The 21,045-nt window shown below is 60.4% G+C and overlaps 1 protein-coding gene across 4 annotated transcripts; it reads left to right on the top strand.

The window, feature by feature from the left end:
- Positions 1-4,816: 4,816 nt before the first annotated feature.
- TMEM9 (transmembrane protein 9) lies at positions 4,817-19,282 on the top strand. Of its 4 annotated transcripts, none has more exons than XM_007167247.2 (6): positions 4,817-4,861; positions 5,300-5,401; positions 6,428-6,519; positions 10,435-10,543; positions 12,579-12,710; positions 18,358-19,282. In XM_007167247.2, exons 2-6 carry the CDS (start codon positions 5,336-5,338, stop codon positions 18,502-18,504), a joined length of 546 nt encoding a protein of 181 aa, XP_007167309.1. In that variant the 5' UTR covers positions 4,817-4,861; positions 5,300-5,335; the 3' UTR covers positions 18,505-19,282. The 4 variants fall into 4 exon arrangements, with proteins under 4 accessions (XP_007167309.1, XP_007167310.1, XP_007167308.1 ...); XM_007167248.2 differs by lacking the exon at positions 4,817-4,861 and adding an exon at positions 4,878-4,973; XM_007167246.3 differs by lacking the exon at positions 4,817-4,861 and having other exon boundaries at positions 4,980-5,401.
- The last annotated feature ends 1,763 nt before the right edge of the window (positions 19,283-21,045 follow it).

Genomic DNA, 21,045 nt, shown 5'->3' with positions numbered 1-21,045 from the left:
AGATGCTCCCATCACCCTGGAAATTCCACGGGTTTGGGAGCTCGATGTCAGACCATCCGATCATTCAGGAAATTAAAGATTTTAGGAGACCTGTGTCAGGAACTGGGGCAGAGACCTATATATATATACAAAATTTTTTTTTCTTATTATTTCATAGGATATGAGATCCAAAAGTTTTAAAACTGCTATTCTAAATAAATCCCTTCCGGGAAAAATGAAGCCCCAAGGGGCTGGTGCTTGGACGGGAGTGCATCGTTCAAACTGAACCCAGATCTTATGATTTCTGGTCCAGAGTCTTACTATAACCCCACCCTGCCTAACACACCACTGCGAGTGGAACAACCAACGAGCCAAACCCAAGATACTTGATGTGGAGAAGAAAATGGAAACCCAAGAGAGAACTGTTATCCTACACTCCATGCTTGAGCCCAGAAAGCATCACAGGGGTGCGGGCTGAGCCCAGACAGGGCAACAGAGGGAGGGGGGCGCAGGGCAAGGCCGTGCACATGACGAGCCTGGAGAATAATCGCAGGTAGAACGTCCGGCAGCAAGTGGGTCCACAGTTTACATTTACATATGTGTGAGCGTGTGTGCATTATTACACATGTACATGTGTGTATGTATATATATTAGACTGGACAGAATCAATGTCCCATATTAAACTTTAGATAGAATAACACTTTGATTCAAACTTTTGCTCAATTATCAATAAATATAGTTATTCTTTGATCAAGCATTGCCTTAGTTAGTGTTGGGAGAGCTGCCCATCTGTGAGGAGGTGAGTTTGGAGGGCCGGGTCCAGGCCAGCGCCCAGCTGGGGGCGTGTGTTTGTCAGCAGGGCCCCCTCTGCCCCTCTTGCCCTGATGGTGGGGAGTCCGGCTGTGGGCAGAGGGGGGACATCCTCAGGGAACCTCACGCCCTCGCAGGGCCTCCAGGGACCCCGACCTGCCGTCTGCGAGGGGTGGGTCAGGGCTCCTCTGTGATCCAGAACGCACACAGTGCCTGAATTCTACCCTTGAGCTTTGTTCCCTGTTCCGGTCGTCGGATGACCCCTTGGGGCGCTGTCCCCTGGGAAGGCTGAGCCGTGGCTGCTAATGGAACAATCAGGAACTTAGTCATCTCATAGGAGCTTGAGGCCACGAGACACGGGACAGACAGGCCTTGCGGGGTGCTAGAGGGAGACCAGGGCCGTGCCATGGATGCCAGGAGGGTGGGCACAGTCTGGGGATGATGACGGCGGCCCAGTCTCTGTCCAGGAGTGCCCAGGATGGGTACAGAGAGTGGGGAGGAAACTAGACCCTCAGCTCTGGCTCCGACGCCTTTAAGGCCAAACTGACACAGAGCTGTTCGGGTAAAAGCAGGTACGGGAGAGGGAAACCAGGGCCTGCGTTTTGCCCTGAGCCCTAGGGCTCCAAACTCGGGGCAGGACGAAGACTAACAGTCCCACAAGGAAGCAGCAGGATTGGCCTCCTCTGCTGCACAGAACCTGTTCCTGAGGTTGCCTCGTCTCAATCCAGTCCCAGAACCCGAGCTGCAGCCTCGCTCATCCCCCAGCTCCCCCAGGCTCTGCTGGCACGAAGGTCCGGCCCCAGCTCATCTCTCTGCCCTCCCTTCCCATCACATGCCCTGGGCTTGAGCCACATGGAAGCCCACGCTCCTCCGCTACGTGCCTTCTCCCAGCCCGTCTCTGCTCCTCCTACCCCCTCTCCACTCGGGACGCCATCCCCTCACCACCCTGCTCCTGTGTTCTGTGCCAAACCTGGCCCACCCCTCCTGGTTGGATTAGTTTTCTAAATTTGTTAATTACCGTGAATTTAGTGGCTTAAAACAGCACGTACTTGGGACTTCCCTGGCGGTCCGGTGGTTAAGACTCTGCACTTCCACCACAGGGGGCACAGGTTCAATCCCTCGTCGGGGAACTAAGATCCTGCATGCCGCGTGGCACGGCTAAAAAAACCCCGGAAAACACGCTTATGATGTCCCATTTCTGTAGGTCAGAAGTCTGACCCAGGTGTCACTGAGCTCAAGTCAAGGTGTCAGCAGGGCTGGTTCCTTCTGCAGCCTCCAGAGGAAACTCTGCTTCCTGGCCTTTTCCAGCTTCTAGAGGACACCACATTCCTTGACTTGTGGCCCCTTCCTCCACCTTCAATGTCTCTGACCCCGCTGCTGTCCTCACATCTTTCTCTGACCACAACCAGAAAAGCTTCTCCTCTTTTAAAGACTCACCTGATTAGACTGGGCGCACCTAGATAATCCAGGGTCCTCTCGCCATCCCGAGGGCTTTCACCTAATCATATCTGCAAAGTGCTTTTTGCCACGTAAGGTGACATATTCACAGGATCCAGAATTAGGATATGAACATCTGGGGGGGGGGGCATCATTCTGCCCCACACTGGCCCAGCTCCGGTAGCCCCCGTGACCTTCAAAGAATCCTCTCCACCTTCCGGACTGACTTGGCCCATGGGCCTCTGTAGGTCTTCCTCTCCACAGCTTCCAGCACCCTGGATTGTAACGGCTTGTTGATTTGTCATTTTCCTGCAATAAATGTCAAGTACCATGACAGCAGGGACAGGGTCTCTCTTGTCCACCGATACATCCTAGCAACTAGCACAGTGCCGGGCGCGTAGTGTTCCAAAAACATTTTAGTGCAGAAACTCTTCTATAGAATTTAACTATATTAAATTACATTCTGGCTACATGCCTTCTCTACAAGACACGTCTTGAAAGCAGGGTTCACATGTGGCTTGTCTCTTGTGTCCCCTGCGGCATCTGGACAGTATTCGGCACACGCTTGTGGAATTGGATTGAATAAAGAGGTTCAGACTCCTCTCAATGGCCTGGCTCTTAAACGCAGGGCCCACGGTGGATGTGTGGGAACGAGGTGCACTGGGTCAGGTAGGGCTACCTGGGAAAAGTTTCTGGAGGAGAAGCGCTTGGGGCAGAGGTCTGAAAGAGATGCAGGCTGAGGGGGCGATGTCATCCTGCCAAGAGGACTGGTATGAGCAAAGCCAAATGTGGGAGACAGCTGGCGGTGGGTAACCAGAGCTGAGATGGGAGGGCCAGGGCTCGGACACCAGGTGGAGGGGTCTCGAGTTGATGCGATAGGGTGCTCGCAGGGATTACAGAGCAGTGAGCGAGGTGCTGAAAACAGGATTGGATGGAAGACAGGATGGAAGCAGGAGGACAGAGTGCAGTATGCCAGTGGGGCAATGATGGCTGTCCCTTAGGGTCGCTGGCATAGACTCGAGGTACAGACAGGAGAGAACAGAGTCAAAGATCATTTGATACACACATCCTTGCATTCCTGAGAAGTGCAGGATGCTGGTGCACAGAGGAAGCTGGGAGGCCTCGCTTCCATTTTGTGGTGAACATGGTGAGACCAGCACTGGGTACCTTTAGTGTCGGGTGTCAGAGGACCATGCGCTGGAGGTGACCGAGACTCGGCCCTCTGCTTTTGTCCCCAAGAAGGTCTCCACCGCCACATAGGAGGTGTATGGGGGGGAGGGAGGGTGTTTTTCCAGTGCCTGAACTGTCCCTTCTGCCCCCACGTGACAGGTATCCTCTCTCTGTCCCAGCCTGCTCCCCAAAGCAGCCACTCTGACCTCCAGAATGAGCTACGGTCTCCATTGACAGAGCCCCCACTGTTCCAGATGCTTTGCACATATAGACTCGTTATATCCTGAAAGTAGGTCATATTATCCCCATTTTATGGATGTGGAAACCGAGGCTCTCTAAAGGATAAGCCAACCACCCCAGTTCTCACAACTAGTAGGAGAGGAACCAGGATTGGTGCCCTGGTTGGCCTAGGGCCAAAGCCCACGAGCTCTGTGTACCACTGTGGTGCCTCCTGCCGGTCCTCCGGCTGGCGGATTTTAAATCTACCCAATTCAGCAAACAGGGACCCTGCAGGTGGAGGGGATACAGGGAGGGACACATATCAGTAGGAGGGACCAACACAAACCCAGAGATGCCCACAGGAAGTGCCCACCACAATCCACAGTACCTGCATGGGGGGGGCGGGCCACATCAAGCCCCCCCGCCCCGGAATCCCAAAATATCGACTGAAAGGGTCTTTGCATCCAACCAACTCCTTTCAGGCAAGGAAGCAGAGGCGGGAGAGGGGAGGTGTCTTCCAGGCAACACCACTGCTTAGTGGCAGAGCGGGACCAAAGCCCAGGTGTCTTCACCAGGGTCGGTGCCCTAGACTCGGACGACTCCTCTCTCTTTCCTTTGCAGCTGGACCGAGTTCACCCCTGCCCCTCAGCGGCCCGGACCTCCCCCGCCCCCCGCACATCCTGCCCCCATCTGCCGGGTCCAGAACCAGCACCAGGGGACCAGGCTGGCAGCTGCGGGGCGCACCCTTCATGGGCCCAGCCCGCCCCTCGCCGCCCCAGTTCTTCCTCCTGACGGGGAGGGGGAGGAGAGGTGGGGCCGCCCTCTGCAGCAAAGATGCGACTCAGATAACATCTCCAAATTGTGGATGAGGACAGAGCCCTTGAACCTGCTTTTATCGTTATTGTTGTTACCAGCTTATTGTTTATCAAGTGCTTTCTCTATAAAACGGCAAGACTGAACAGCTTAGGCCCCCTCCGAAACCCTGGGTTTTGAACACGGGGAGGAGCGAGCTCGGCGGTGGAATTCTGCGGCTGCAAGGAGGCCACACCTTCCCAGCTTCTCGTTCGCTTGCAGACGCTCCCTTTTCCTGTTTGGTCGGGTTGAGAAATGCCTCCCTCTCCCTTGCGCGGAGCCTCGGCGCCCAGGCGGAGGCGGGCCTTGTTGCCTCGGCGACATCCCCCGCAGCCAATAGAAGCTGGAGGGGCGGGGCCGGGCGCGTCCCGTGTTGCCGAGGCGGGGTTCGCAGGTTAGCAGACGTGCGTTGGGGGAGGGTGCGGGGGTCGCGGGGGTCGCGAGGGCCCTGGGGTCCGGATTCCGCGGCGGCCGTGGGGTTGGGGCTCCCAGACTCCGCGCCCCAGGTTCTTCTCGGCCCAAGCGGGAGGAGCTGCGGGCGGTGATGAGGGAGGGCGGAGGAACGCGAGATGGGGGTCGCTGGCCGGCCTTATCCGGCGGACCCGAGGCCCGTGGCCCCGCCCAGGAGGCCCCGCGGCCCGGCGCGCCAGTTTGGCTGTGGAAGTCGAGGCCTGGGGGAGAGGGAAGCGCCTTCGCGGACCAGGCTTGGAAGACCCAGGACCCCGGGCCCAGCTCCCACCCACTTCCCGTGCCCGAGCAGGGCGGTTCGCTCCGGGGCCGAGGGTGCTGCGTGGCCGCGCGCCCCTTCTCCGCCTCAGTATTTCTCTTCCAGGTGGGCGGTCTTGCCGGCCCCGAAAGTCTGAGAAGCATGAAGCTCCTGTGTTTGGTGGCCGTGGTCGGAAGTCTGCTGGTGCCCCCAGCCCAAGCCAACAAGGTGCAGCTCCCGTGCACGACCACCCTGCCTGCGCCCCGGCATCCCGGGGGGGGGGGCTTCTGCTCCAGCCCGGCCCCTCACTCCCCTTCGGGCCGTGCCGGGGCATGTTCTCTCGGCCCTAGGCTGCAGGCCTCCAGGAGAGGGGGGGGGGGGGTCTGCGGGGCACGCGTCTGGATCTGGCATGCCGGAGGTGGAATTCCAGTCAGGGTTCTGTGTTTGGGGAAGTTGTCTAAGTTCTCAGTACCTTCTTCCTTTGCTCCTGGGTGCCTTCTGCCCTAGTCGGAGCTTCCAGTAGCCTAAGGAGTGGGCGTAATGTGAGGAGTGTGAAGTCTGCACAGATGCAGGTTGCTGGGTGGAGGGGACCCACCCCCGAGCTGGAACTCGAGCTGGGACTCGAGGTGACTTCCATTCCTTAGGGGTAATGGCCTGGAGCTGGGTTTGGGAATTCGAGATTATGAAGATCACTGAGGCTTTGAATCAGACTGAGTCTCAGGGTTTGTTTCCACTTCCTCCCAGGAATGCTAATTCGAATGAAAATTTTGTGTTGTCTCTGACCCATTCCAGGGAGGGAGAACTTGCAGAGGGGTTGCTTGAGTGTTTCCATGGAAACGTCCACTTTTTCTGGTTCACCCCAGCCTTTTCCTTCCCTGATCCTAACCTAGGAAGTTGGAGGTGGGGTTGGGGGAAGAGGCCAGCCGCCAAGACTGCTGGACCCGGGTACACACACAGGTGTGAGGCCCAGAGCAGAGGACTGCCACCTTGCTTGCCCCTCCCCCAAGCCCCTTACCTGGGAGTGGCAGCCCTGGGCAGCCTTCCGTGGGTATCATTCGCGCCCCCAGACAGTTTCTTGAGGACCTTGTGATGTAGCATCCTTCCTGCAGAAGTCGTTCCTTCTGAACTTGGGCCTGGGGGAAGGTCGAGAGCATTCATATGGTCACCTTATGGAACAAGGAACTGAAAGTTAAGAGTCTTGCTAGAATTTGAACCCAGGGGCCCTGCCCACCTGATTTGTGCTTTCTCTTGCAGAGTTCTGAAGATATCCGGTGCAAATGCATCTGTCCACCATATAGAAACATCAGTGGACACATTTACAACCAGAATGTGTCACAGAAGGACTGGTAAGGCATTGCCCAGGCTGGCCCTTGAGGTTGTGGGTGTTGACTGGGGTTCATGGACCCCTGGAGGGTAAGCTTGCTCTCCCATTTCTATGGAGAACCTTACAAAGGAATATTTTGTCCCTGGTCACACAACCGATTAGAAATAGGGTCCACATGTCTTTAATTCCAGCTGAGGGGTTCCTGGTCAGAGGAGTGGATTTTGTTATTTTGATTTGGGTGTTTGTTCATACCTGCAAAATGGTAACAGAGAAGCTGGGAGAGATAAGTATTAGAGCCACATACCGTGGGATCTTTCGCCTACTAGCGTGCTCTTGGCGAAGCTCTGTTACACGCGTCATTTGATGCCAGTGTCTAACCACCTTGGAAGGCAGTGGGATGGGTTGTGTTCCCATTTTATAGTTGCAGAGATTGAGGCCCAGAGAGAATTTACATTATACTCCTGGAGTCTTGAATTCATTTCTGGATGCCTCACTTCAAAAAAGAGAGAAATAATCAAAAAATCATTCAGAGAAAGGACATCAGCTTGTTGAAGGCAAGTTTCAGCATGCTGTCCTGGAAAGAGCGGTTTAAGGAATTATAGTCTGAGAAGGAGAGGACTTGGGGACACACGCAGCTGAGAGGGCAGGAGAGGGGCTGGCGTGCTCTGAGGTGCACCGTGTGGCTTGGGTGTAGGGCTGGGGCCCGCGAGGAGAGCTCCAGGGAGCCAGGTTGAAGTGTGAGTTGAGGCGTTTCTTGTGCAGGCCGTTTCAGGAGCAGGGGCTCCTCGTCCCGGAGAGCTCTTGAGCGCAGGTGCGGTGATGCCTGCATCAGGTCCCCGTGGAGCGGTTACGCCACACGGGGGAGCCCAGGTCAGCGTGGCCTCTACTTGGTCAGGTATCAGGATCACCAGGTGGGCTTTGAGAAGATACAGAGTCCCAGCACCCCCTCCGCCATGACTTTTGGGTTTTTTGTTTTTTTTTTTTTAAAAAGAAATTCACGTTCTTTTATTTATTTATTTATTTATTTATGACTGTGTTGAGTCTTCGTTTCTGTGTGAGGGCTTTCTCTAGTTGTGGCAAGTGGGGACCACTCTTCATCGCGGTGCGCGGGCCTCTCACCATCGCGGCCTCTCTTGTTGCGGAGCACAGGCTCCAGACGCGCAGGCTCAGTAATTGTGGCTCACGGGCTCACTTGCTCCGCGGCATGTGGGATCCTCCCAGACCAGGGCTCGAACCCGTGTCCCCTGCATTGGCAGGCAGACGCTCAACCACTGCGCCACCAGGGAAGCCCTTTGGGTTCTTTTTTGTTGTTGTTTTTCTCAGCTTTATTGAGATGAATCAGACATGTGACGTTGTATAAGGTTTCGTGATTTGATACATGTATCTATTGTGGAATAAGATTAGACAACACCTCCATCGCCTCACAGGGTAACTGTGCAGGTGTGGGTGTGGTGGAACATTTAAGATCTACTCTCTTAGCAACTTCAAGTGTATATAATACAGTGTTGTTAATGATAGTTACCACGCTGTACGTTAGATACCACCCCCCCACCCCCAAGATTTTGATTCAGTGAATATGGGGGGTGGGGCACGGCAGAAACTTTTTCTTAAATAAGTGATCGTGATGCGGTTGGTCCAGAGCAGCATTTGGGGATTTTGAACCTGTGCAGCTCTGAGTGTATGATTTTCTGAGAACCAGTCTGGTTAGATGCAGACTCTGGATCGACCCTGCCTGCCTTCCAATCTAGCTTTGCTCCTTGTTCATTGTGAAACAAGTTGCTTAATCCCCAGTGTATTCAGTTTCCTCATCTGTAAAGTGGTGGCAGTATTTTGAGTATTAAATAAGAGTGTGTGTGTGTGCGCGTGCGTGCACGTGTGCAACACATGTACAAGTAAGTATAGCACTTAGAACAATTCCCAGCACATGGTAAGGCCGTATAAATGTCGGCTGGTAGTATTAGTAATGTATATTGTTATGCCTTCCTAGAGGCCACGAAGGTGACCGTCATCCGACTTACGCCACAGCCCAAGAGGGAAGCCCAAGTTTCCTTCTGTCTTTGCCCGTCCTGATGGAGTTACACAGCCCCAGGACCTGGAGTCCTGGGGAAGCCCCTGTGACCTCTTTGTATCTCGTGATTACAGTTCAAATAGCGTCAGGAATAAACGGCTAGACTGTCTCAGGCCGACACCAGGCAATAAGGCTACATCCCTCAGGCACCACCACATTGTACCAGCACTGTCTCTGCGCTGGGGCCAGCGTAAGGCCCCAGGCCAAGCGTGGATGCCACGGAGGACGGAGTCCTACCTGGACCTCTCAGGCTGTGGTTTATCTCCTTCCCCTGGGCAGTCAGCATTAGGGGGCTGCCTGAGGAACAGTTCCACCAAGGGTGGTGGGTGGAACCTGAGGCTGGGATGCAAGACCCCAGGGTTCTGGGACCCAGCGACCCTGGCCTGTCAGGGAGGGGAGGCATCGCAGGCCGCCTGGAGCCCCTTAGGGGAGGGGTGGGGCCTGACGCTGTGATCCTAGACCTCAGGCCAGGGCCAGAGGAGACCAGGTGTGTCCTCCGGCCCCTTCCGCATGGTCCCTCCACTGCGAGGAGGACACCTGGGCCTCCCCCTGGTTGAGGCGGCTGAAGCCAGGCTGGCTGAGCCGCACAGGCCGCGTTCCCGTGTGGCAGGCGCTCTGCCATCTCGTGCTGGGGGTCCTCGTGCCTGTGAGGGGCAGAAACCCCGACACCTTCGCCCTGATGGTGGAGCTCCCCGAGGAGTATACTATAGAGACAGTCCCAGAGCTGGCTAGTGCAGTGTCTCTCACACTGCTAAAAATACAGGCTTCAAACAAATCTGTTTTGGAAACACATTGTGTAAAACAAAGTCAGGACTGCCCCGGCTGAGCGGCCCCTCCCTCCCACCCTCCGGCACAGAGGGTCCTGGCGTGCCCCAGGGAGCACATTTTGAAGGACGCTGATCAAGTTCAGCCTCTTGTGTCCATGAGGACACCGAGGCCCAGAGAAGTGACACACGTCACCTGCAGACGGCAGAGACTTAAACCAGCTTGCCCTTCCGTAACCCTTGCCTGAGGCGCTATCACTGATCCCCAAAAAGGGACGTGTCACGGTTTCACTGATTCTCTGGGGAGAGAACACATCCCTGTGGGGAACCCACACGTCCCACTGGTGCACAGAGTGACCTTCCAGACCCAGGGAGAAATCTGGGCCGCGGAGGCTGGTAGAGGCCCCGGGAGAGGGGAGGTCCCAGGAGGGATGACCCAGTGCTGGGTGTGGACCTGGCCCTGTCCGGCGGCCCCTCCCCGGGCAGGGGCTGAGCTAGAGCAGGGAGCCACGTGCCCAGCGCTGGAAGTGGGGTCATCAGAGGTTCAGGTGAAATCACACCCTCCACATACGGACTTCTAGGGGGAACGGAGGCTTGTGGAGGACATGCCAGCCACACTGCTGGCGCCTCTGCCAGAATCCCCGCCTGAGCCTGAGGGCCCCTGGGACAGCCCGGGCCAGAGCTGGAAGGGCCTGGAGGGTCCTCCGGCGCCACCCCTGCAGCTCCCAGAGGCGCAGCTCCCAGAGGAGGCTCAGGCCCAGGGCGCCAGGCTCCTGGGGGCAGGGCCCGGCTGAGACACAGCAGTGGGAGGGGATAGGGAAGTGGGGTTCAGAGATGTTGAAGAAGGCAGAGTCACTGGCTTGTGGTGGATTCGTGGGTCAGAGGAGGGCTGGCGGAGGCGCTGCCTGCCACGGGGACAGACCCTGGACCCGAGGGGGTGGGGTGGAGTCTGTGCCGCTGGGACACCCACCCGGTGAGGCACGGAGGGCAAGGGCCTCGTGAGGCTGTGGGCTGGGAAAGGGATCCCGCCAGCCTGACCCTTCAGAGACCCTCCCCTCCCTGGGGAGCCCCCCCGGCTGCCCCCACAGCCCTCTGTCTGTTGCAGCAACTGCCTGCACGTGGTGGAGCCCATGCCGGTGCCCGGCCACGACGTGGAGGCCTACTGCCTGCTGTGCGAGTGCAAGTACGAGGAGCGGAGCACCACCACCATCAAGGTGCCCGGCGGCCCGCCCAGCCCCGCCCCCTGCGTGGCCCCGCCCCCTCTCCCTGGGGGCCCTGCGCGGGCCCGGCCCCGCCCCGCCCTCCGCCTCTGTCCTGTTTCCTTCTGCAGGGTTCCTCGGGGCTGTGGGGCTGGACCCAGGCTGGCCGGGTCACAGCACAGGGACCCCCTTCCCACCCCGCCTTGGAGCCGCTCTCCCCTCTGACGCCATCACACTCGCAGGGGGGACCTGGGACGGGGGCTGGAGACCCCTTCCCCGACGCTTCTTGTCTTCCCCTCCTTTCTCGCCTTCCATTTGTTCAGTAGACATTTCCGGGGCTCCCGCTGTGTCCCGGGCACCGTAAGGGATGCTGGAAAGGAGGTAGCCCGCCCTCCGGAGCCTCCAGTCTGGTTAAGCTTCCAGAGCGACACCAGAGCTGTGGGCCTGGCAGGATGGGCGTCAGATGCCCCCCTTGCGTCCCCTGAACCCCGTTCTCGTGGGCATCAGTGAATTCGGGGGAGGTGGTGGAATGGCCACCAACACACAGTGAGGACATGGAGAGGCCTGGTCCCTGGTCCCCTCCAGGCAGGCTTGATCCCCCAGCACCACCACACCCCAACCAGGGCGAGCCTGGCCATGCTTGCCGATTTCCAACATAAGCCCCTCCTGGTCCAGCTTTTAAGCTTATTTCTGCGTGTCTGGTGAAGGGTCTGGAAATAGCATCAGGAAAGAACCCGCAGGAATTTGGCAGCAGCCCTGAGCCTGCCATCGGGCTTCCCTTTTGAGGCTCTTTTGGAGGGGAGGTGGTCCTCCGCGCTGTCCTCCCTGCCTGGCCCGTGGTGCTCATCCTCTCCCCTCTGAGGTGGAAGCGGTTGCCTGTCCGCCCTCCCTACCATCGCCCCTTCCCCTCTGAGCTTATCCACTGGTCCCACGCTTGGGGGACCAGGTGCCCAAGACCTTAGATTGGAAGGGACCTCCTGACGTGGGGACCTCATCAGATACACTTCCTAATCGCCCAGTTTCCCTCTAGTCCTTGCTAAGAGACCAGAGAGACCCCCCTCCAGCTTCAGCTTGTTAGAGAGTCAGCCCTATCCCGCCCCCCGCTTCCTGGGGTACAGGCAAGAGTTCTGATCCTTTACCCTGTCTAAAGATGCCCCGGTCAGGGAGGGGCGTGGTCCAGCTGGACTTGGCTGTGGGCCAAGCTCGGCTCCCGTCACGGCGTGGACACGGGGCAGGGTCGGCAGCGACGCGTGGCGGTTAGGGAGAGAAAAGGCAAAGGAGTTGCGGTCAGCAATCTGGGTTCAAGGCACTTCCGCCACTTAGCATTCTGGGGACTGCGGGTGGTGGTGTGGCCTTGGGGGTCTGCATCAGGTGCGTGTCAGCCCCTGGGGGACATTTGGAGAGGGACTGTGGCCCAGTAGCTGCGGTGTGTTACTGACCGTGGAGGGCAGCGTCCTGCGGAGTCCTGCCTAAGGTGCCGGGAGTACCCACACTGGGAAACATCTCATTAGCTGCCTTGACTCTGTTTTTTCTGTAAAACAAAAATGACTGCAGCTTGGGAGGCTCTCCAGGCATGTAAGAGATTCTGGAAGTTGTCTTTCTGCCCCAGCCTCACCTCCTGCTGTGACTGACAGGGAGGGGGTGTGGCCGCCTGTCTGTCCCCTCTGTCCCCTGAGGGTGACTCGCCCTCTTGGGTCTGAAGCTCCCACCCCGTCACCCTGTGCTGCCCTCAGCAGGGCTGGGTACTTCCCGCTCTGACGGGCGCTCCCCCCGCCCCCATCTGGCCGGGCAGATTCCCCTCCCCGCTCTCCACTCCTGGGGCCGTCTCATCTGTCATCTTTGTGCTGCCAGAGAACTGGTGGTTCTCGTGGGGTCCCGACCACCGAGGGCACAGTCAGTAAAGGTGGAGTGGGTCGTTCTCCGCGCCCACGGTCTCCTGGCCCGTCTGCAGGCAGCACTTGAGGCCGCGCTGCCCGGTGGAGACAGACTGCAAGGGAGAGGAGCGGCAGGTGGCCGTCCACAGGGCGAGCTGGCTCTCTTCCGCTCGCAGGTCATCATCGTCATCTACCTGTCGGTGGTGGGTGCCCTCCTGCTCTACATGGCCTTCCTGATGCTGGTGGACCCTCTGATCCGAAAGCCGGATGCCTACACCGAGCGGCTGCACAACGAGGAGGAGAGCGAGGTACCGGGCTCTGAGCGCGGCCCCGCCGGTCCCTCCGCCGCACGCAGCGTCCCTGGGGCCTAGGTGGCGGCTGTCTTCCCCTCCCCCAGTGCTCCGGTCGCCTCTTCTCCCGTTCGGTGTCCTGCGCGTCACCCGGACTGCAGTGTTTCCTCAGCGGGGGCAGCCTCGAGTTTTCCCTGCTGTGGCATCAGGCAGCGTCAGTACGCGGGCCGGGGAGCCTCCTTGTCCCGCCGCATTCCTGGCAGGGGGGCAGCGAGCCCGCCAGGCAGCCACGTGTGGGTGCCCGGACCTTGGTGTCGGGCTGACAGTGGACCTGGAGAGCGTACCCGGAGCGTCAGGGGAGCCCCGGGTGGGACTCAGGAGGCGCACACAGCTCTGTGGGAGTGAGAGGTGGTGTGTGCCGCGCACAGCGCTGTGACGGTGTCGGGGGCTCCCGGCCTGTGCCCCTCGAGCTCGCCCCCTCGGGCCTGCACGGCTGCCATGTGTGCCCGAGACAGCAGTGAGGGAGGAGGGGTGCCCCAGAGGGTGGCATCTACAGGCAGGTGGGGCTCAGGACGCTTGCTTCCCTGGGGACCAGCTGCACACAGGTGCGGAGCGCTTGGCCTCACCCTGGTTTACGTAAAGCCGGGGTGGAGGGACCACAGCCGGGAGGCTAACACGTGTAAGAGGGACTCTTCCTGCAGAGACACAGGTGAGCGGGGTGAAGGGGTGAGTGGTCGCCGGAGCACCAGGCTTAGGCTGCACCGCCGGCGGGCCGTCACCCTTGAGAGCATCACACGCAGCGGGTGGAGCTGGGAAGGGCAGGGTCCCCCCAAGAAGAGGGGCTGGGGCTCAGACCTCAGCGCGAAGCTGCCTGGCCGCACGGGGCAGGCCTGCACACGCCAGGGAGGGAGGGGGCCTGGCCCGTCCCTGGACCCCACGGCCCCTCCGGGGTGGGCGCCCCCAGCCTCCTGCTGACACGCGCCCGGCTGGTGGAGCTGGGGCTGGGAGGCCGGGGGCCGGCAGTTGGGTGGTCTTTGTCCAGGAGGAAATCTCGCGCGCCTACCTGGTTATTAATGCGCGGTAATAGCAGCTCTGCTGGGGGCAGAGCGGCGCGGTGAGTACCCCGTGATTAGGGGATGCGTGCGGTAATGGCAGTCCTGGCTGGGGAGCGGCGGAGAGATGGGCCATGATTACACGGCTCCGCGGCGCCCCCGGCATGTGTGCCACCTGGCTGCGGAGCCCCAAGGGAGGGAAGCCGCACGGTTCTTTATGGACCCCGTCCTGGGCCCCCCAGCTCATCCCGTCCCTGTGTCTCTTGTTCCCGCTGTACTCAGGTCCTGCAGGTGCCCCGTGCAGACAGACGCACAGACCTCGGGCCCACCCTCAGGGTCCGAGCCCGGGGCAGAGCCCCCAGCCAGGGGTGCGGGATAGAAGGATGCCAGGAGAGGGGCGGGGGAGGCTGGGGGCTGACTTTTTCTCGGTGTTAGTGTGGGAAGGCTTCCTGGCAGCGGGGCTCTTCCGTGGTGGGGAGGGGCTGCCTAAGTGCTGGGGCCGCTGGAGCTGAGTGGAGCGGAGACCGCGGTGGCGCCCGGGCCTGGGGCCGGCAAGGGGAGGAGGCCCTGCGTGGGTGAGCTGGATCTCTGGAAGTGCTCTGAAGAGCTTAAGAAGGATGGGGTCCCCTCGGGGCGGGGGACTTAGCTTTCACCCCAAGAGGAAGAAAGTCAGGCTCTAGGCCTGTGCAGCTCAGTGACCTTGAGAAGGCTCCTCTCCACACCGCAGGAGTCGGGGGTTCGATCGCACCCCAGGATGGGGGCCCTTTGGCTTCGTCCCCCCATTCCTGTAGCCGGGAGCTCCTGCCCTGGGGCTCGAGGACAGAGAGGAAGGGGCCTGGCCCACAGCACTGAGGAGATGAAAGCCCCGCTCCCTCTGAAGGTGCCGGCCGGCCCGGTGGGCCCCCGGTGCGGGGCGCTGCCTTTCCTGATTCCAGCAGCATCAGGGCTAATCCCCCGGCTCAGACGCCCTTTGAAAGGAGGAAGCCAGCCTTTTTGCTGGGGCAGAAACGGCAAACAGAGCTGTGCTAGATGTGTAGGTTTGGCCCCCTTTGAAGAGAGAGAAGGAAGGGTTTCTGCAAGGCTGTGGGTGTCTCTGGGCCTCGCTGCGTGGGCCTCAGCTCTGCAGGGTCCCCCGAGACCACAGCCCACTGGGCGGGAGCGGGGGAGAGAGAGGGGTGTGCAGGAGTGATGGCAGCCAGGGACCCTGAGCTGCTGCACGGCCCCTCCCTTCCCAGGGCGGCGAGGATCCCAAGAGGGACAGGACCCTCGTCCCCCTGAGCCCAGAGCAGGAAGGGGGACAAGGAAGGGCAGGGCCGGCGGACGTCTCTAGAACGGCCGTCAGGACCTCGTGGCCCAGCCGTTAGGAGCGTGGCATTGGGATTGTGATCCTGGGCTGGAGTCCCAGCTCTGCACTCGCTGTCCTGGTGTGTAACCCTTTGGTTAGTTTTACGAGTCTGAGCTCCTGTCTCAGTGTGGTTGCTGTGATGCCGTGTGTGCGGCTTTACAAGTGTTTGTGCAGCCTTGAGAGCAAGACCTTTCACTGGGGCCCTGACCTGAAGCTGGCAGGAAGGCTGAGGGGTGGCAGGGCAGGGCCTGGCTGCAGGCAGTCACGGGGCAGAGCAAGGCCAGAGGCCGGGGGCAGGGAGGCCAGGCCAGGCGCGCACGGTTCAGCCAGCCCAGAGGGCTTGGATGTGGGGCTCAGGAGACACGGGTCCAAGTCCTTTGTGACCTTGGGCAGCAGAGCCGCAGATGAGAATCACACAGCCCATACGCCAGTCTTGTGAGCCTGGGAATAATCCAGGCGCAGCGCCAAGAGAGCGCCCGGCACCCAGGGACACTCACCCTCAGGCCCGTCCAGCCCCGTCGGCAGCAGGCGCCTTCCTCCTGGTCGGCGGGTTTCCCCCTCCTGCCCTCACTGCCCAGAGGCCCAGCTTGGGGGGTAAGAGGGTTGGGAGTGGTAGCACCTCTCCTATGGCAGAGCCGGTGAGGACCAGGCCCCGCTCTGAGCGTTTCTAGGACAGACGTGGCGTCTCTAATACCCATTAATCAGACTATTAGCGGTGGAAGTGCAGAGCCTCTCAGCTGCAGCTTTCCTCGCTTAGGACCTGTTTGTCAAGACTTTACATGAAGGAAACACTAGTGGCCCTGTGGTGCTGTGGTGGATTTCAGCTGTTCCTTAGTGCGCTGCTCTTGGCCCCCCCTGCTTTCCCGCCAGACGCTCCTGACGGGACAGGAGAGCAGCCGGGGCCACGAAGGGCGCAAGGAGGGGGCTCTCCCGACGGGACAGGAGAGCAGCCGGGGCCACGAAGGGCGCAAGGAGGGGGCTCTCCCGACGGGACAGGAGAGCAGCCGGGGCCAGGAAGGGTGCAAGGAGGGGGCTCTCCTGACGGGACAGGAGAGCAGCCGGGGCCACGAAGGGCGCAAGGAGGGGGCTCTCCCGACGGGACAGGAGAGCAGCCGGGGCCACGAAGGGCGCAAGGAGGGGGCTCTCCCGACGGGACAGGAGAGCAGCCGGGGCCAGGAAGGGCGCAAGGAGGGGGCTCTCCCGACGGGACAGGAGAGCAGCCGGGGCCAGGAAGGGTGCAAGGAGGGGGCTCTCCCGACGGGACAGGAGAGCAGCCGGGGCCACGAAGGGCGCAAGGAGGGGGCAGGCGGCGCTCTTCCGCCCCGCCGGGCCTGCCCCCAGGCTCCCAGGAGGACGAGAGTGTGGGCAGGCCGGCGGGGAGGGAAGTCCCAGTAGCCCCGGAGCCGGGGTAGCTCGGTCCTGGGGGGCCAACAGCCTCCCACGGGGGTCTCCAGTGCCCCTTCACCTAGACGGCCATGCAGAGGCTGGTCCTGAACCGGGAAGGGACGATCTGAAAAGTAGTGACAGCGGTGACCTTTCAAGGGCAGGTCCCCCCTCCTGCCTGGGGGCTCCGGGAGTGGGTCTCACACTGACAGTTGCTGTGAATTGAGCGCTTGTGATCTGCCAGTCACCGCTAAACGCTGTGCGCCCACTGTCCCTGCGAAGACGCTCCTGCAGGCTCCATCCGTGGGTGGGAAGAAGGTTCAGAGGACAGAGTGTCACCCAGGGTCATGCTCCAGGGTCAGAGCCCAGGTGCAAAGCCAGGTTTGATGCCACAGTCGTCTTCCCACCGTGAACTGCTGGGGAGGAAGGAAACTGAACACCGCGTGGGCTCCGACTCTGACAGCAGTGTGCTGAGAACTTTACACGTGCTACTGTATGTAACCTTGCCGTACCCCGCTCCTGGTCATAAACCGTGTGTGTCAGGGTGTGGGGCGTCACCCACGAGGTCCTGAGTCATGACCAGCACTGCAAACAGTGAGATGGAGCAGGGCAGAGGACGTCAGAGGGCGTCATGCTGAGTGTTGTGTGAAGCTGTGTGCGTGTGTTTCCGCACTGGGTCATCAAGTGAATGTAATTCCTGTTGACGGTATAGGCAGAGAAGCCTAAGAAGACCGGCTTTGCTAAGTTGAAGCTTGGGGAAATCAAGTGGCTTGTCAGGGACACACAGCTGCTAAGTGGCCGAGGCCGGGAGAAGGTGGCCCCCCAGGGCCCAGCTGTAGAACCCAGGGTCCTGGCTTCGACTCTGATGCTCCGGCACCTGCCCCTGTGGTGCTGCCGTGGTCCTCACCCAGCCTGGCAGAGCAGGCTTCCTCGGGGTCCCGGGCTGAGGGCTCCCGGGGGGCAGCGTCCGTCTCTAACTCACCCTGGGCAGAGCTCCGGGCGGCAGTGACGACCTGCCAGCCTCACCGCCCGCCGCCGGCGCGCTGCCTCCCCTCCCCTCGCCCCCACCCCCCGCCCCTACCTCCCCAGCCTGGCAGCTGCATGGCAACAGAAGCTGTGCCAGCTCGGGGCATTAGAAGCAGAGTTGCAGTTGCTGGGCGGCCCTGGGCTTAGAGAGGTGTGCTAATCCCTTAAGAGGTGTGTGGCAGCAGATGAGAGGCAGGGAGAGCTGGGGAGGAAATCCCCCGGGCTGTGTGCCTGGCCCTCGGCTCCAGTTCCCCCCAAAGATCAGGTTCGGGTCCTGCAGGAAATGCATGGGCTCTGGAGCTTCAGAGGCAGGGAAGTGGTAATTAGGGGAAGATGCTGCCTTTGACAACAGCGGCAGTTCTGAGGGCGCGGGGAGGGGATGGGGGCAGAGCGGGGAGGGCGGCCGGAGCAGCTCTGGAAGGGGCATGAAGGGTCAGCTCCCAGCTCCATCCTGCCAGACACTGTCCTTCGGGGCGTGAGCTGGGGTCCCAGCCCCTGGCAGAGCAGGTCCTGGGGGTCTCCCTGCTGTCCTGGCCGTGGCCGGCAGGGCCGAGGAGTTCTGCAGCCTGCTACCAGCCGTGGGGGCACGTGGTGCCTCTCCTCGGACGACAGGGTCATCGCGTCCTCTGTGCTGACCCTCCGCGCTCCTCTCGAGGGTCAGGAGCGAGTCTGGGGTGCAGCCGGGCCTGACCAGAGCCCCCGCTTCCCAGGCCCCCGCCCATCCCGCAGCCGTGGGCGCCCTGTGCTGGGTGGGCCCGCGGGGAGGCCTTTGGGGTCACTCTCCTGGCATTGTTTTCCATGTCAGGCGTTTGAGACCCCCCGGCTCTCGGTGCCAAGCCTCTTCTTCTTCCCGCAACAGGACGCTCGCTCCGTGGCGGCTGCCACCTTCTCCGGGCCCCGGGCGAACACGGTCCTGGAGCGCGTGGAGGGAGCGCAGCAGCGGTGGAAGCTGCAAGTGCAGGAGCAGCGGAAGACGGTCTTCGATCGGCACAAGATGCTCAGCTAGGCAGCAGTGCCGCCAGGTCACGGTCAAGGCAGCGCCGGAGGCCGCGCCTGCCAGCCTCCGGGGCTGGACGGAGCTGGCCACTCTCCCCACTCAGTGCCACCCTCCGGGTCTCCCCTTTAAAGCCCGGGGCGTTGTTCCTTCTCCCTCTCTTTTGACATGTGCTCAGCTGCATAATCCAGGAAGAGCGCTGGGTCCATGGTCTGTTGGCCTGCTCAGGCGGTCTTCAGTGGGGGAGGGCTGGGGGCCTCGGGACTGGAGCGACCCTGTCACCTTGCTCCCTCCTCACCACCCTCCCGGCTCCAGATCTTGGGAGCTCGGTCATCAGGAACTGAGTGTGGGAGAGGAAGGCACGGCCGGCTTCCTCCCGACCCGACTCCTCGGCCCTGGCATGGCCTCGCTCCAGCCCTCGGGACGGCTCTGCTGGGAAGGCTGATGCCACAGCCCGACCCTTGTCCTCAGGGCACACCTGGGCGCTGTTCCAGCTTCCCTTCCCCTTCCTCTTCTCCCATCAGTGCAGGCAGAGCCGAGGACCCCGCTTACTCTGCCTCCTGGCCCCCGCTCCCACTTCAGGAAGCCAGGCAATGCCCCTCCCTCCCGCCCCGGTCTGCAATTGCTGAGCCATTGGTGGGACCACAGGACCCCGAGGCCGAGCAGTGGCTCTGAGCGCCTGGGCTCCTGTCCTCAGATTGACACTTGTCCCTGAATTTCATTGTACCAGTGCATGGAGAGGAATGTCATCCTTCTGTTACTTGTAAATCAAGGAAGCATCGTGAAATTGTCTTATTTGTCTCACTTTGTGGGTCTCAAGAGACTTCAAGGACTAAGAGTGTTTCACAGGTGGACCCAGAGAGGGGACAGGAGCATTGTCCTTGAGGGGTCCAGGCACAGAGGCAGGGCGCGGACAGTCCAGGTGGCTGTGGCGGACGGAGCCCACGGGGGGCCTGGGCGGGGTCGCTGCTCCTTTCAGGCTCCATTCCCTGCAGGGGGCAGGGGGTGAACTGGCCCTTGGGAACTGTCCTGAGTGTATTTGTGTTTCACCTTTGTGGGAGAGTCCCCTGAAACTCTGAACAGTGTCTGATGGCGGTATCTTACAGATACAGTACGTGGCGCTCACTGAAAAGCCCGTACGTTTCCCCAGATGAAAACCACCGGGTACTCAGAGAGGGAGGGGGGCAGCCAGGAGAAGAGCGCTGCCAGGAGAAGCGTCCAGGGGCCGCCGGGGCTGAGTCACATCCATCCATCCGTCCCGGAAGTGTGGCGGGGGTGCGTCCGGGACCCAGGCAGAAACAAGGGCCTGGCGGCCCAGCTGGATCTGATTGAATGTCTTCCCGTGGGGTTTGTCCAGGTCAAAGTGTTGAGAAGCCTCCGTGTGGAGCCCTGAGCCAGGGTCTTGGTGGGGTGGGCATTTCAGTTTGCAAAGATGTGCCCAAGTTCAGAGCCATGTGCAGGTACAGAGGGGCACGGGCCGGGTGATGTGTAGACGGGGCTCCGGAGGAGCAGAGACTTGGGGTTGGCATTGGAAGTGAGCGAGGCACACAGTGGAGGGGCCGGGTTGACGGGTCCTGGGCCAGCGTGCCCGGCCAGCGTGAGGCTTGTGGTGGGTTAGCGGGAGGTACGTGGCCTGCAGGTGGCCGCGCAGAGGACCCAGTGCCGGCTGCGTCTCCGCCCTAGTTCGCCCAGCGAACACTTGGTGCCGGCCAGGCCACACGCTGCTTCAGAGGCCTCGGTGGGCCGCGAGTTCTTCCACGATGGGGACGCTTTCCAACAGTGGGTAGACGGGTGTGTCAGCTTATCAAGAACCATCAATCCAGAAATTGGTGTCTCACATTGCCAGATACTCCTGTGAACCACACTGCCCAGGGGAGGCCTCGAGTGCTGTTGTTTCTCTGCATCTTGGTTGAGTCCTGCAGGTGATCTGACCTGTCAGGTAGTCATATGGATTTGGTCTGTAGCAGGCAGCTGTTGTTAAGTATAAATAAGCCCAGTATATGAAAATAAATTAATATAAAAGGTTAGGAATGATTCTTCAGTGTCTTAAGGACTCAGCCGGTAACCAAGCCTCTCAATGTGCTTTGACTTCACACACACACTGGTTTCGGACAACTACTCCCAGGTGTGCCTCGGTGCCTTTCTGTGAGTGACCTTGGAGCAGGGTCCTTGCGGCCAGCTCAGCAGAGGCCAGAAGGAACTGTTCCCCTGCCTCATCTGAGAGATAAGTTCTAGTGTCGTGTTCAGAAGTCCTGTTTGTCTCCAATCAAAGCCACCAGCCACACTGTTCTGCAAAGGTTTGTTCCCACCTGGGGAGAACTTGTTGGGTTTGGCCCTGGGGACCGAGCCTTGGAATTGGTCAAGCGACACATGCGGGGAGCGAGGGGCCATCCCGCTCCTGGGCTCCCGCCTCCACCCCTAACCCGGACCAACTCCAACTCCATTCTCTGGCTTCCTTGCATCATTCTTAACCCTGCGAATCCTCAACCACGGGTCTCCAGCCCAGCCTGCCCCGTTACCAGCACCCGCCCGCTGCCCCCACCCCTGCAGCTC

This window comes from Balaenoptera acutorostrata, chromosome 1 (genome assembly GCF_949987535.1).
Source record: "Balaenoptera acutorostrata chromosome 1, mBalAcu1.1, whole genome shotgun sequence".
In the NCBI taxonomy this organism is placed as follows: domain Eukaryota; kingdom Metazoa; phylum Chordata; class Mammalia; order Artiodactyla; family Balaenopteridae; genus Balaenoptera; species Balaenoptera acutorostrata.
The sequence above is the reverse complement of the archived record's forward strand: the minus strand, read 5'-3'. Positions and strand labels throughout refer to the sequence as shown.